The 15308-nt window shown below is 37.7% G+C and overlaps 1 protein-coding gene across 5 annotated transcripts in view; it reads right to left on the bottom strand.

The window, feature by feature from the left end:
* Nucleotides 1-15308, bottom strand: part of MICU1 (mitochondrial calcium uptake 1) — a 276027-nt gene that overhangs the window by 161964 nt on the left and 98755 nt on the right. For 2 of the 5 annotated variants that reach the window (XR_002095722.1, XM_019507792.1), the window contains exons 5-6: nucleotides 2737-2802; nucleotides 1417-1531 (exon numbers count right to left, since the gene is read on the bottom strand). Coding sequence is in view for 4 of the 5 variants with exons in the window: in XM_019507792.1 (XP_019363337.1) it covers nucleotides 1417-1531; nucleotides 2737-2802 (181 nt within the window). In the remaining variant the exon portion in view is untranslated. Of the gene's footprint in view, nucleotides 1-1416; nucleotides 1532-2474; nucleotides 2481-2736; nucleotides 2803-12849; nucleotides 12862-15308 lie in introns of all 5 variants that reach the window. The other 3 variants (XM_019507793.1, XM_019507794.1, XM_019507795.1) reach the window with 3 other exon arrangements.

Below are 15308 nucleotides of genomic sequence, written 5' to 3'. Positions count from 1 at the left end.
ACTGACTGACTTGCCAGCTTTATGGCAGATGGTGAAGGTGATCAGCTCATGGTCATTGACACCCAGCTTCCCTTCGATCACTAGGTCGCCGATTAGGTCCTCCCCAGTTGCCAGCACAAGGTTGAGCAGTGCTTTACCTCTCATTGGCCCATAGACTTTCTGCGTCAGATAGAGGTCATTCACGCACAAGAGAAAGCTTTGCGACTGCTCAGATTTGGCTGAGTGCTCCTCCCACAAGATGTCTGGGTAGTTAAAGTCTCCCATGACAACCATGCACTGGGAGCGTGCAGCCTCAGCCAATTCCCCAGCAAACTCCTGGTCAAGGTCTTCACCCTGGTTAGGGGGTGGTAGACTCCCACCATAGTATCCCCTGTGCCATGTTCCCCACAGATTTTTACCCAGAGGATCTCAAGTCATCCACTGTGGGTGCCAATGTCAGCTTGCAGGGATGTTTAGCTTTCCTTGACATAGAAAGCTACACTCCCTCCCCTTTTGTCCACTTGATCCCTCCTGTACAGGGTATAGCCATCTATACCTGTGGCCCAGTCATGGGTGGGGTTCCACTGGGTCTCTGTTATCCCTATGACATCACAGTTATTTGCGTTTAGCAGGAGGACAAGTTCCTCCTGTTTATTCCCCAAGCTCCTGGCATTTGTATATAGGCAGACAAGTGTCCTCTTGGGGGCCCTTGCCTTGGCTACAGTTTGTTCCAGGGCTGGGGCAAGGATGGGTTCCCTTAAGTGTCTTGGCCTGCCGGCTTTGCAAGGGTTGCTCAGCGGGCCAGCAACGGCAGTAGTCCCCCCATCCTCTGGCAGCCTTACTTCAATAATTTGTTAGTTCACTAATTTACTTCAATAGGTTTCACTTGCACTTTTTGTGGACGTTTAACAGTCCCCACAACATTCACATGATTGAGCTTACTAGAACACATACACCTGGAAAGTGAAGTTTATACACTCTAACGACTGCAGAAAATGAACTAAAAATTCATGTCATGAAATCATTTACACCACAATGTCAATAAGAGTTATGTCCATCTAGTCACAAAATACTAGAATATGATCAATATGATGGATTAGTCAGAACTAAGGCAAGTATTACAATTTCTGACTTTGGGATGTGAAAAATAATCAATTATTTATGAAACATGACAGATAGATTATAGCTTCAGATTTATTCTTTTTTTTCAAAACTATTTATGGGGATTTTGCAGATTTTAGGACTAAAGGACATAGACGAATTACTAAACAATTACCCTTTCATTCAGCTCTAGCTTAAAAGTATCTAACAGAATCCCTTTAAGGAAAAAATGTATACAACATCATACATAATGGGAAAAGGAATCATTGGTAAGCATTTAAAAACAAAGAATTAAGTGATAAGAGGTTACAAAAAACACCACACAACTATACTTACTGGAAAGAACAGTAGTAAGGAAGATGTAGTCAGAAAAAGAGATGAGTCCACATTCTCCAAGGGTATAAAATATACTGTCTTCATCGGCAAACTTCTCTCGTTCCTGGGATAACTTCTATATTATATAGCCAACCCATACCACCAAAGGAAAAAAATAAAAGAATCAATTAAAAACATAGAAACAGAAAGAGGTATTATTATGGAATTTTCATCAATACACTTTTTCATGAACACATCTGTACTACTATTTAAATACAATGGACCATTTCCAGCCTTCAAATCTATCAGAAGCAGTTTGTGAAGATCAGTGTGTTTTTATTTCAAAGAAAGTATAGTAAGAAATTGGACAATTTTTTAACAATTTTAGCTTACTACATGTATACATAGAGATATCAACACATGATGTGGCTTTTGTTTAGGTCCGTCTGATTTTTCCAGAGAACGTACTATACAGATTTCTTCAATGTAAAATTCAGAATGGCACTCTGGACGTTTTCTATGAAAGCAGTAGTCTAGTTTAACAAAAGTTTAGATAAACTAATTTGATTTGAATGATCTGAAATAACTAAATATTGTTACCAGAAGACTTAATTATTAAAAAACTTTATTGTAACACTATCATTTCCTTGGTAAAGTCAACTAGATGAGTCTGAATCCTTGTACCACTTCGGAATCTTTTTGGTACCTTGATACTTTCCGATTGGGAAAACATGTATTACATGTATATTGTCCCCTGATCTCCTTGCTATCTGAAAGCCAGTGGATAGACTAATCCACTGAAGCTTTAAAGACTGAAAAGGATCCACAAAACTGTGTTAGAAGCCAAGTACTGAAGTTCATACTGGTGAACTATTTGAAAAATATTAGAAGACACACGCACGCACACACACGCACTTACGGAAAATGTTTACTATAAAAAGACTAAGTGCAGTTGAGATTAATCTGTATAAATTCATGCAAGCATAGAAGCAAGGGACAATGCAAGCTTAAGGACAGTATTTGGAAGCAACACCAAACACCACACGAGGGTCCAGCTATACACTGTCCCCCATTGTTACCTCTGTCTAGTGATGATCCAATCATATACAAAGACAAAGGAAAGAAAACTGGTTAACCAATGACAAAATAAAGCACATAAAACATCAAAATGATGTTAGATTTGCAAAAGCAAGAAAGATTTGGAACAAGGTAGATGCTGTGATTATACATTACTAAGAAGTCTAGGTATGAATCCCAGCAGGAGTTAGCTTTTAGTCTCTAAAGTACAGACCCATCATCTACAGCTAATGTCTCATTCATCTGGTTTTTGAGAGAACTCGCCATTCTACTTGACAGCAGATTGGGGATTAGTTCATCTAATAATTTAAATGAAAATTTAAGCAGTATCTGGCTTGGAAACCACAAGAGAAAAAAAAATCATATTGATCAGCAAGTACACAACTTCCAGTGAAGTTCAGCTCTATTGATCAAATACAACTTGTAGTAATTGCTCCTTCTTTTAGACATGGGTCTGTTAAGAATCTGAAGTGAGGTAAACCACTGGCAGCAGCAGAAAGTATCAATGCTTTGCACAAGAAAATGACAATTCACATTCAGTGGGCATCAGGCTGTAGATTCTTTCCATGAAGTATTTTGGCCATCTTTTGCAACAAAATAGATCTGCACAAAATTTATGTATAAATATCTGTACAGCACTTGTCTTTAACATGATTAGCAAACAACATTTATTATCCAAAGAAACTATTCTGTTGAGAGTCAGTGATTTTCAGTCTTTTCTTGCATTACGCCAATTGCTGTAATTTCAGCTGTATATCGCACTCCCACGTGTTACTGAATGGCTTTGCTTTGTCTTTATCTCCATAGTTTGCAACACAGTAAGCCACTTACTAGCACATAGATAACCTACTCTGTAAATATTTCATATTTAACAGACATCATTAAATGTGGGATGTGGTTGATTTAATCTTCATGGGGTGTATGCATTTAAAACTGTTCTTTAATTCTTAATGGCTGGAAAAGTTCCCTATAAAATTAAAAAAAATAATGTCAATGAACTAAAACACCCAAAACTGAGCTCTGTTTTCTGAAACAAAAGAGTTGTATGCAGTATTTAAAAGTATTCTCCCACTCAATTTTTTCGTACAGCAAGCAACAAAAATATCTTTATTTTTAAATAATTATACTGGTAGTCACAGAGGCACAAACCTGGGAAATCTAAATACACAGTACCACAATGAGGTCTAGAAAATGGCAGTTATCACATAAATTTGAATAGAAGCAAAAGCAGAGCCAATTTGCTAGAAAAGTAACTTTGCATGATGATCTGTTCAGAATTTGCTATCACAGTTTGAGGAGATATTCTTTTAATTTTCTATATTATATCACATTTTTATATACACACATCTTTATATAGAAACCATGGTCCAACAAGGATTTTACTGGGCCTTTTGGCTTTGTTCCTTTACCCATTCAAAGGGTAATAAAATTGAGTTTCATTATTAATTCTAGAATAACTCAGGTTAGAAAAAAAATCAAAATGGATTGGTTATACCACTGAAATTTTGTAGAGACTAATATTCAAGGCATAATTTCCATAGCTAGGTCTCTACATATCTTTTAAGCAATATCTTTTCTGCAGGCTTTTTTCTAAGATTTCAGCTAAAAGGTTAACATCAGGAATGAAAGAATAAGAAACAGTGTTACAAATTTTGAAAAAAGCAAGCAATGTTAGATTTAAGCCGCTTCAGTAAACCTAAAAACCGCAAGTTAGCTTTACAATTCCATGATTAGTTTATCTGTACAATTTCAGTATAACCTTCACATTTCATGCCCTTTTGTATCTGAATGCAAGCTAATTTTCAGAGAGAGATACTTGACTTAAAAATTATTAAATCAAAGCTTTTCAAACAGCCTACAAAAACATTCACCGTTGCATTTATTTTTGAATCTCAAAAACAGAGTAACCAGTTAAGATCATCCAGCATTGCCTAAAGAACATTCAGAATGTAGCATTCAAATTAGCAATCCACTGTAAAAACAATCTTTATCAAGCCATGAAATCATATTAGATGAACACAATCTCTCTCACACACACACACACACACACACACACTTGCACACAAATATAAAAGTCCAATATATCATTATTTCAATAAAAACGTAACTATATATATTCACTAAAGAGGTATCAAGCTGAGTAGAATGACGTCTAAGAACAAAATTCAGATCATAAGTCAATTTTACACATATTACCCACCATCAACCATGAACAGAAAGGTTTAGCTACATTTCAAAATACAGTCCATTCCTTATAATTGACGCTAAAACTGCAAGTCAATCTACGAATCGAATTTAAATCTAAAGAATAAAAGAAGTAGTCATCTTAAGGCAACAACTGAAACTGATGCATGTGCTTGCTATCCAACATGCTATGGTGTACTGCAATAAAAGCTACATAATAAAACACCAGAAAAGCAATTCCATTATTTAGCCAGAAATCCAAAGTCATCATAATGGTAGTGTTTTCCCTTATGGAAAACACAGAAAAAATATGTAAATTGGTTCCCACCCCCTTACTGTATCAAAAATCTGAGCAAATGGAAAGTCAAAAAGTGTTTACTTTTCTTATGAGCTCAGCTAAAATGAACTAATACAAAAGGAGGAGGACAGGCATAATTTTTTTACACTTTTTTAAAAAAAAAGAGTTTTCCAAATTTTAGTTCTTAAATATATACATTACAAGCAAGTTCAGACTCAAAAAAAGTAATATTCCAGCTTCTCCAAATATTCTGCCAATATACCCGAATGCTGATTTGCAAAACACCTAGTATCCATTCCTGATCTTTTAAATCAAACACTGCCAAATAAACAGGACAGTTCTGAGTTGTAGACAAGTGCATGTTACTTAAACCAAATCTGAAGGCATCCAGAATTTTTTTCAAGTGTTATAGAAGAAGGGGGATGGGGAAAAAAGTTGCAGTATTTGGAATCTCTTGGCTAATTCTGCCCAAAGCAAGCATCTCTATTGCCATCCTGTTGGAATGCTAGTGAAGATGCAGTAAGAGATCCCAGTGCTCTGGATATCGCAAGGTGTCAATTATGGTTAACAGATCAAAGCAGACACTAGATCTGTTTATAACTCAATTAAGCAAACTGGATAAAGGATATAGGTTTACAAATTAATGTATTAGGTATATTCTCAGAAATTTATATGAATTTCAATGTTGATTTTATTCAAAGCCACTAACATACATTTTTTTTTAAAAAAAGCTCATCTAAACCTGGCAGTACCATTTTATTTTGCACTTCAAAAACTACTTAATGAACAGCATTTAATATGCAGCTTTTAAAAGGAAGTATTTTTGGCAAGTCATTTAAAGATGACAGTTTGAATTTCAGTGGGCGGGGGGGGGAAGAGCCACACATTTAGCAATTTTGCCCATGCAATTAATACTTATGTTTCAATACCCACTTTGTGCATATATGCATCAAAGCTTCAGGAAGTTCTCCATCTTAAGCAATCACTTCACAAACCTTCCGTCCTCTTCCAAAATAACAGAAGCACAGTGCACATAATAAAATGGATAATTTAAACCAAAATTAGGAAGTATTTTGCAAATTAATTAGACTGTAGTTTAACTTCAAGTATTCTTTACTATAGCTTTTCAGATGTTTTGTTCTTCTAAATTCCATAAAGTTATAAAAAAACTCTGTAACCATATATGAACTACGAATGCTTAAGAAACCCGTAAATTTTACCTTGCTGTAAGGCAATTCTCTTTCAGGCCCAACTGACCACCTTCAGTTCTATGAACTACTCAAAATGCACACACTGAAATATACATTTTCATGGCTACAGGTATGAATATTTTTGTTTAGAGCTTACAAAAACCAAGATGTCGTTTAATGAGTCACCACTTAATGTCTCTGAAATTGCATATAATCAATGTCAACGACTGAAATAGCTTTCTTTTAAAGCTAGTAAATGCATATATGCACACAATTATACATATGTACCATGCAAAATTAGTCTTCCTGGGATGTTGCATGGTACATAATTTCCCTAAGCCTGTGTCTCTTTAAACAAGATAAACAGCTGGAGATCCTACAGTGGATACACCTAGACTAGGAACTAGGTCATGTTTTAAATCTTGTTAGTCAACACATTTTAATTAATACACTTTTAAATGTCACATAGCATCTAACTTAGACAAGGTTTGCCACCTTTAAAAACCTGAGCTGGTCATGGTTAACCTCTCTGTGCTAAACAATGTTTAAAAAGGTGCCAGTATGAACCTATTTTTCTAATCTTGCTAGAGCTTGCACAAATGTATCCTGTTAACCCAAACCAGTAAAACTCTTTCAGAGCTAGTGCAGTCTAAGATCTAAGAAAAATTATACTGATACAGTCTTATAAAAAGTGAGCAGGTATTCTGCAACAGTGCATCCTTCAGAAAGAATATATTAGCAGGAAAACCCTATGCAGTTCAAAGGATGATACACACTGTAGTTATGTTTACTAATATTAATACCTCAGACTTACATTTGTATAAACAGCCTTGCCTTGGCACCTGACTATCCAATTAATACAGCCATTACAAACAAAAGAAATATTTCAGAACCAGATCTCTGATGTAGAACCCCATAATTCATGATGTAAAAAAGATCTAAAGAGTAAGAACTGGAGAGCCAGGTCCTGCAGAGCACTCTAAACAAGAACAACAAAATTCCAGGGTTTTTTTCCTTATAGCAACCCTAAAGATCTCATTTCACCCTCCTGACACATGTGGATAGAATCATTTTTTTATATAATAAATCAGAATACTGTTCCTCAGCTTAAGTTGTTTATGGAGCATTTCACTGGATAATTCTTTTTTGCAGTTAAATTAAGCTTCTGTTAATTATGGAATAATTTGCAACACCACTAGTTAAATCTAGAACATACATGGCGAGTCTACATATTAAATACAGGCAAATACAAACAAGGTCTGAATGTCAAATTGAGAGGTATCAGAATATTAAAAAGTAGGTTGGCAATGTTAAGAAAATACCTACATCTTTACCTGTTTTAGGGCACCCTTCCCACCCAAAATAAATATGGTTTATGACCCTTTAAGTAGTGTATCTTGAAGATTTTAAAATAAATCTTTAGTCATTAAGCTACATCCAAGTAGGAGTATAAAACCTCTCTTTATACTGATTTCCACTAAATTTGAATTCAGACACTTTCAGGAGAATTAAGAGTTAAGCAGCAACTATTACTATTGGTGGTCTCCCAAGACTGGAAAGAGAAATTTACATATACTGTCCACAGCAGCACAGTAACTATCCATCATCGAAAAACAAACTGCACCTGAAATGCAAGGCCAGCATTCTACAGTCAGAAGGAAAAGAACAAAACTTTCCAGAACCTTCACAAGCAACAAAACTGGACATGCAAGGGAGAAACCCCTGCTAAAAAAAGCAAAAGGAATATGTCTCTTAAAAAGGGACAGTCTATACTTTAATTCCCCACTGATGGAGCGTCTCAACACTCAAGTGACGTAAACTTGTGCCATTTTAATATAGTTTCCATTAATATACCAAATACCCCCAACACTTTTTTCAAATAACGTAATTTATTCTTTGATTTAGGACTACTTTGTGCTATCACAGCAGTTTAAGAGTAGTTTTTCACGAATGCCATTTAATTTAATCTAAACCAAATATGATTATTTTTTAGATTATAAGTGCAAACATTTTCAATTTACCACAGGGCACTGCAGGAACATCACACACAAAGAACAAATCAAATGTGATCTCTCATCTGTGAAGGGTGATTATTTTTCATGAATCTACAAAGAACACTCTCAATACTGAAGGTGCTATTGGATTTCAAGGTCTCTCAGAAATGAACAAAAAACAGTGCTGAGAGATTCTGGTTTTTCAGGTATAGGTGACAAAGCCCGAAAAGGTCATGTTTAATTTAAGTAACTATGGAGATTCTACAAAATGTATTGATATATGCATTCAGAACTAAGGTACAAAGTTTTCCTACAACAAAAAACATGACTGATTCAAGGAAGTCAAATTTTCTCATTCCCTGCTATTTATGTTTCGTACAAAAAAAAAAGCCCACTAACCTTTCTGAACTTCTCACTGGGCTACTTAGGAAAGGCATAAAGAATGTCACTGTTGCCTAAAACTGTGCTGAGCAGTTTTACCCAAGTAGTTCAGAATTAGCATATACAAAAGTTATGTCCAAAATTAACTATGTTAATTAGTTTAATATTAGCAATATTAATAAAGGTTCTGAATTCAAGTACTTAGAGTTAGGAAAACATCAAAATTAAGATTGTCCATGAAATATTAGCTTGCCTTCTTTATGGCATTAGCTTTTGATATATTTTTTATCACATTAATGGGCTATTTTTTCCAGCCTTCTTAAGTATTCAGGATGGGCAGCAACTAGGAAAAGAATCAAGACTGTGCATTAAATAGAATCCCCTGTCAGATCTGTGTCATTTGTTACAGAGGATATGGAGGAAATTAAATGAAGAAAAAGGATGGCTTTTTGGGAAGCCAAGGTTCCTACCAAAGGAGAACTGGATTCTATCCCTACTTCTACCTAAGAATTCCTGTGTGATCCTGTGTACATCAGTTAAATCAAAACTTCTAGAGGTAGTTGCTTTGTGTTCCGCATTTTCTGGATGCCCACCATGAGCCATGTATACAGAAGTGTGAGCACACACAGCTGCAACTGATGACATTTGGAGCTGCTTGTGAATATCCTATAGAACATTAAGTATACTGAAAAAAATACCTGAAATGTTGGAAAAATAGCCCCAAATGACTCAAATTAGAGTAACAGCTCCCATTTTGGCCATAATTCCTCTGTGCTTTGGTTCCACCTGGAAAATGGAGATAATACCACCTTACCTCACACAGGGTACCATTAATTGTTACAACACAACTTGATTGCTGCAGTGATCATAGCAACCATACGCAAGTAGGGCTGGAAGGGACCTCATAAGGTCATCTACTCCAGCCCCGTTTAAGGCAGGATCAGCCCCGACTGAACCATTCCAGCCAAGTGTCCGTCTCATCAGCTTTTGAAAGTTTCCAAGGATGGAGACTGCCCAACTCCAGATAGCCTAGTTCCAATGCCTGACCACCCTCAGAGTCAGAAAATTCTTCCTAATTTCCAGTGTAAATTTCTTATAATGCAGTTTAAGGCAGTTGTTCCTAGTCCTGTCCTTTACAACCACAGAGAAAACCCCATCTCCATCCTCTCTGTAATGACCATTCAGGGAACTTGAAGACGTATCAAATCCCCCCTCAGTCTTCTCTTTCCAGAATAAATAACTTTCAGCTCTTCCTCATGAGCCTCGCTTCCCAGGACCCTCATCATTTTTGTTGTTCTGTTGTTGTTGGACCCTTTCCAAATTGCCCACATCCTTCTTGAAGTGGGGCCCAGAATTGGACACAGTACTCCAGATGAGGCCTCACTAATGCTGAACAGAGCAGAAGAATCATTTCACATTTGATTTACAAGTGACACTTCTATTAATACAACCCAGTATACTGGTGACTGCTTTTGCAGGAACATGTTGTTGGCTCACAGTCAGTTTCTGGTCCACCAAATCTCATGAGAAAATTAATAATTTTGCACTGAGAGCAGGTACTGAATAGTGGGCGTGTCTACACATTCATTAATGTGCTTTTGCTACTACATATTGAGTTTAGCACTTCTAATATGAGGTACTACATAAAGGTATATTAGGCTGTCCTAATGCTCAGTAGCAAAAGCAAATGCTTTTTAGTGACACTTAATGCGCAGTAGCCTATTTGACTACACATTAGCACTTTTTTTATGCACCACTTTAATGCTCAGTAGAATAGGCTACTGCACACTAAAGCACACACGCAGATGCACCTAGTGGGTAGTAAATGAAGCCTAAAAAATATTTACTGAATGAAGGAGTCCTGGGGGAAAAACAGCATGCAATTATATAATTAAGAACTACCATAAAAAGGCACATCACAGCATTTCCCAAACTTTTGATACCTAAGGCACACTTTTTTCAAGATGGAAGTGTGCCACCAATTTTACTCTTACATTCAAGTGGGGAAAAGCAGTGTCAGCATGAATGCAGTTTGCAGGTGTCTGGTCCTGGCACAGCTTCCCAGTGGTTGGAAGACTGTGTGTGTGCAGCTAGGGAGTGGTGGGGACTAGGAGAAGCAATGGCAACACAGACTCAGGGAAAGCCCTTCTTGGGGGAAGAGGCTGTCAGACAGAGCATACTGAGCTGCTCCATTATACACCCTAGGGCCAAGAGCTGGAGACAAGAAGGGGGTATCAAACTCTGGACTGCCCTGGGAAGCAACAAGACACAGGTATGGCTGGGGAAAGGAGGCAGAGGACAGGGACACTTGTTTGCAAGGGCTCCTAGGTGCCTGCAGTCAGCTGGACCTGGGAAGGGTGGAAAGAGCACCTACCTGGCACCTGGGACTGGCACCTACCTGCTCAGCAGGAAGTGGAGCAGGGAGCGGGCGTGCACCCTGCTCTGCTCTTTGCTCTGTATGCACACTGTCCCCCCAGCTTAAAATACAAGAGAAAAGGAAGGAAAGTATAATTTTATGCAGTGCACACTGCTCCTGTGGCCCACTAACCTGCTGCAGCACACCCTTTGAAATCACAGGCGCACACACACGCTGGGTCCTGGTGATTCCAAAACCAAAGGGTGCAAGTTAAGGTATTTCTCCTTCCCACCTCTGGCTTGTCTTCCACACCTACCTCCTTCCCATCCAACCAGTCCTTCCTATCATGCTCCAGTTCTCCACATCTACTGAAGCCTCCCCCTTCTCCATGCTTACACATACTCTCTGCATCACCTTCTTTGTCTTATACCTGCATTCCTCTCCCACCCTGTTTGAGTTCTCTTCCTTCTCCAGCACAAAACCCCATGGTCACGTTACTTACTCAACAGTATTAAAAACCCAGCTGCTGCCTCTGCTAGTGCCAAAGTTGCAAGAAGAAAGCAAACACAATATTGATAGTATAGGAAAGAGTCTGCCAGTGTGTCTGCCACCAGAGCAGCCCTTGGCAGCCAAGAGGAACATTTACAAGGATAATACTTGTACTGTAACTTGCCAAATGCAAATGGCATCTTTGGAGAATTCAGCAGCTGGACTATAACAAACAGCACACTGAGCATGAGCAAGCTAAAATTTTGCCTAAATTTAACTTAAGTTTTGGGAGAGGGAAGAGGAAGGAAGAAAGACAGAAGGAAGATCCCTCACAGAATGCCAGATTTCAAACCTTTACTCTAAAGCATGAAGGTACTAGAGCTAAATGAAACAGCTATTGGAAGTTACTTTAAAACAGGCAGGGCAATGCATTTTCCCCACTTCTTGAAAACAGACAAACAATTTCTAACCATTTCTTGAATATAGCTAGTATTGTAGCTTAAAAATTCAGAAGGGTGCTTAAACTAGCCTTTTCAAAATTTGTGTGCAGGCAGTCCTCCGACTTACAACACAATTGGTTCCTGAAAACTGCAGTCGAAATGTTGCAACTCGGAACTGATTTTTCCATAGGAAACAATGTTATAAATGGGGGACCGCTTCCTGAACCAAGGCCCAATACCCTATTTTCACCGAAAATAACACAGAATTTTGTACTCAATCAATTATAGATGAGTATAATACAACTACATTAATGTGTTTATATTGTAAGTAGCAATCACACTGATTTGGAAGGACTTCATTGAGGTGACTTTGCTTGGCATTTTGAAGGGCTCTGGCTGGAGTCTTCTTAGGAGTCTTGGCTCCACGTTTTTCTAGAGTCTTGTCTGCTTTCTTAAAGAAAGTGTCCAAGGAAATTTGGACAGATGTTCTCCAGGGGACGCAGTGAACTTGTCAAAACCGATATCAGAAAGTTGAAACGGTGTGAAACGCAACTCAAAATGTTGCAAGTCAAAGACTGCCTGTACTTTCAAACGCCTGCCATTTTGCAATTTACTTTTGGCCAGACAAATGCCTATCGATTCTAATGGAATAAAAGTGATTCCATGACTTTAGGCTGGAAACTTTATTTATATCAGAGATAACTTGCTGCACTTAAATGAAAAGAAGTCTTCGCCTGCAAAGGGAGATACCACCCAAGAGAACAGGAATAAGTATACTCCAGTTTATCAAAAAATCTGTTCCAAAAATAAAACTACTTATTAAAAATTTACCCCATGGATTGTATTCTCTTTAACATTTAATGTTTTAAGTTTAAATATTTAGAGATATTCTTTTTTCTTTATGTGCCAAGTATTAAGGTGAGGAATTAAAAGATAATTTGCTTGAGTAAGAAGGGGTAAGTATGTACTGTCCCTTTTATAAAAAGGCATATAATATGCATTTTGAAGCACAAACTGTTTAAAGCACATGCTGATAAGTCAGTACCTGCCAGAAATCCTGATGAAAGGGGACAGAGTTATAAAGAGGGAAGAAAATGAGGGAATGTTTGGTTATACCAAAAAACAAAAATCAAAATTAAAATAAAAAACCCCACAAATATTATGTATTATGCAACATAGAGCAAAATCAATTACTGACATCAGGAACAAAGAATTGCTGGATACCTAGGAACAGGAATTAAAGAGCACATACAGCAACTTGTAACATTTAGGAATCCTTGTCAAACAGGCCCTGTGAAAACGAGTAACAAAATTAGTAACACAAAGTAGTAGCAAACATTTCTAGCTTTGACAGAAAGTAAATATGCTGCAAAAATTTGGTGAAGGGAAGAAGAAAAAAAGAAGCACATATTCTATTGTTTGTGGCTGCAAATAACATTTATATTAAGGTTTTCTCCAGGGATGTTTGTGTGCCATGCATACAGACAGAATATAAGCAACCAAGCATTTTTTTCAATACTTACAAAATTATTTTTCAACAAGAAGGATAAAACCTGCAACCATTTATTCATACAGATGTCAAATGAAAGGATACATCTTCCAAGAATATTGTGCAAGAATGAGAAACCGTCAGGAGACACAAATGCCACACCAAATTAAAACCTCCTATGCGACTGATCAGTTCAGAAAGTATCAACTGTCTGTCTTCTAAAAGATCTGTGGTAACTGGGGAAAACAACAACAACAAACTAACAAAATCCAACTAGCTTCTCCAAATATAAGACAAAGCTTTTAGCTCAATTTTAATTCACTGATATTTAGTTTAGCTCATGAACACAAGAGAAAGTCTTTCCGATATGCTTCTACACTCTATTCACAAACTGCCAAATGAAGACGGGTCCATGAGGCCAGTGTTAGCGGTCTATAGCTCATACTTATGCTCCTTGTTTTTAATTATGTTTGCTAAGAATGAATTATAGAATATAAAAAATTTCAATTATTGGTCCTAAAATTTTAGAAACTATTGTGGTAAGGGCATTTTATTTTGTAAGGGACAATGGGAGTAAGGAGACAAAATAAAGAAATGCTGTGAAAACATAACGATATGTTAAGTAATATAAAGGAAAAAAACAGAGCATATAAGAGAAAGGTTTGTGACTGTCATAATAAATACACCAATATTTTGCGATGAGAGTCAATACTTTTTTCTTTTTTTTTTTCTTTTTTTAAATATGGGGCCAAAAAAAGTGCTCTCTCATCTGTTTTAAACTCAATGTCTGCCTGTTCCCATAAAGACCCAAAGACAAAAATTCTTTCAAATTTGTTACATCATGTTGGCAACTAGAGTAAATCACAGAATCATAGAATATTAGGGTATAAGGTGTGACAGCTGAAAATTATGTTTGTGTAATAAAAGTGCTTGCTGAAGGCTCTATGAAGGTTAGACCAAGTGTTTTTCTGTCATTTGTTCAAATATTAAGCTATATGTTGTTGCTAAGAGCCTAATTAAAGTTTAAGATGTAGTAAGGCCTTGTATAAGTAAGGCCTAGTAAATTTAGCAAAGCCTAGAAGTAGTAAGGCCCTGTGGCGTAGTTAAAATTAACCTTATCAAAAGGAATGCAAGGCTTGTGCTGCTATTGGTCAGTCTAAAGACAGTTGAAGTAAAAAGAATCTGAGTGGCTGTAAGTTATCAGTACCATTCAGAAGATATAAATTGGCTAACACATCTAGAAATCATTCTGAAGGAAGATACAGCTCTGTGAAAAGGATAAGTTAGCTGTTGACCTAGATCTGTGGGCCCGTGGATCTTGAGGAGCCCAAGGACTGAATACCAGGGTCCTTCCCAGTACCTCTCAGACAGCACTGATCAGGGATGCCTGACTTTGCTGAGCTTTGTGGAAAGAGAAACTTGACATCAGGCATCAGAGGGGACTGCCGATAAGTTGCCGATGCAAATTATTCTTGTCTGTCGTTGTTTGTCTTGTTACTACATAGTTGTGTTTTTGTTAAGTCAACAAACCTTTCTTACCTTTCTACCCCTGACCTTACTCTCAATCCTGAACCCCCTGCAGGCACCTGGGACATAAAGGACCTCAGGAGGTTATCTAGTCCAGCGTTTCCCAACCAATGTGCTGCACCACACTGGTGTGCCATGAGGCATATCCAGGTGTGCCATGGCATTTTGTGCTGGAGCCAGGCCCCCCTCCTGGCTGAAGCCACACCCCCCACCTGCTGCTGCTGTGGACACAGACAGACAGGGTGCATGACTCCAGCTAGGTAGGGGGCATGGCTCCAGCCCAAAATGCTGTCTGGCTGGCCATATACCACGTCTTCCCTTCGGCGTCTGGCTGGGTGTGCACTAGTCCCACCCCCATTTGCATCTGGCTGGCCGCATGCCACCCTCTGCCCCCTCCCCGCATCCAGTGTGCTACTGTGCTTTTTTATTTAAGTAAGTGTGCTGTGGGGTAAAAAAAGTTGGGAAACAAAAGATCTAGTCCAACTACT

Source organism: Gavialis gangeticus, unplaced genomic scaffold (genome assembly GCF_001723915.1).
Source record: "Gavialis gangeticus isolate Ggan-Ray unplaced genomic scaffold, GavGan_comp1, whole genome shotgun sequence".
NCBI classification, from domain to species: Eukaryota; Metazoa; Chordata; order Crocodylia; family Gavialidae; genus Gavialis; species Gavialis gangeticus.
The sequence above is the reverse complement of the archived record's forward strand: the minus strand, read 5'-3'. Positions and strand labels throughout refer to the sequence as shown.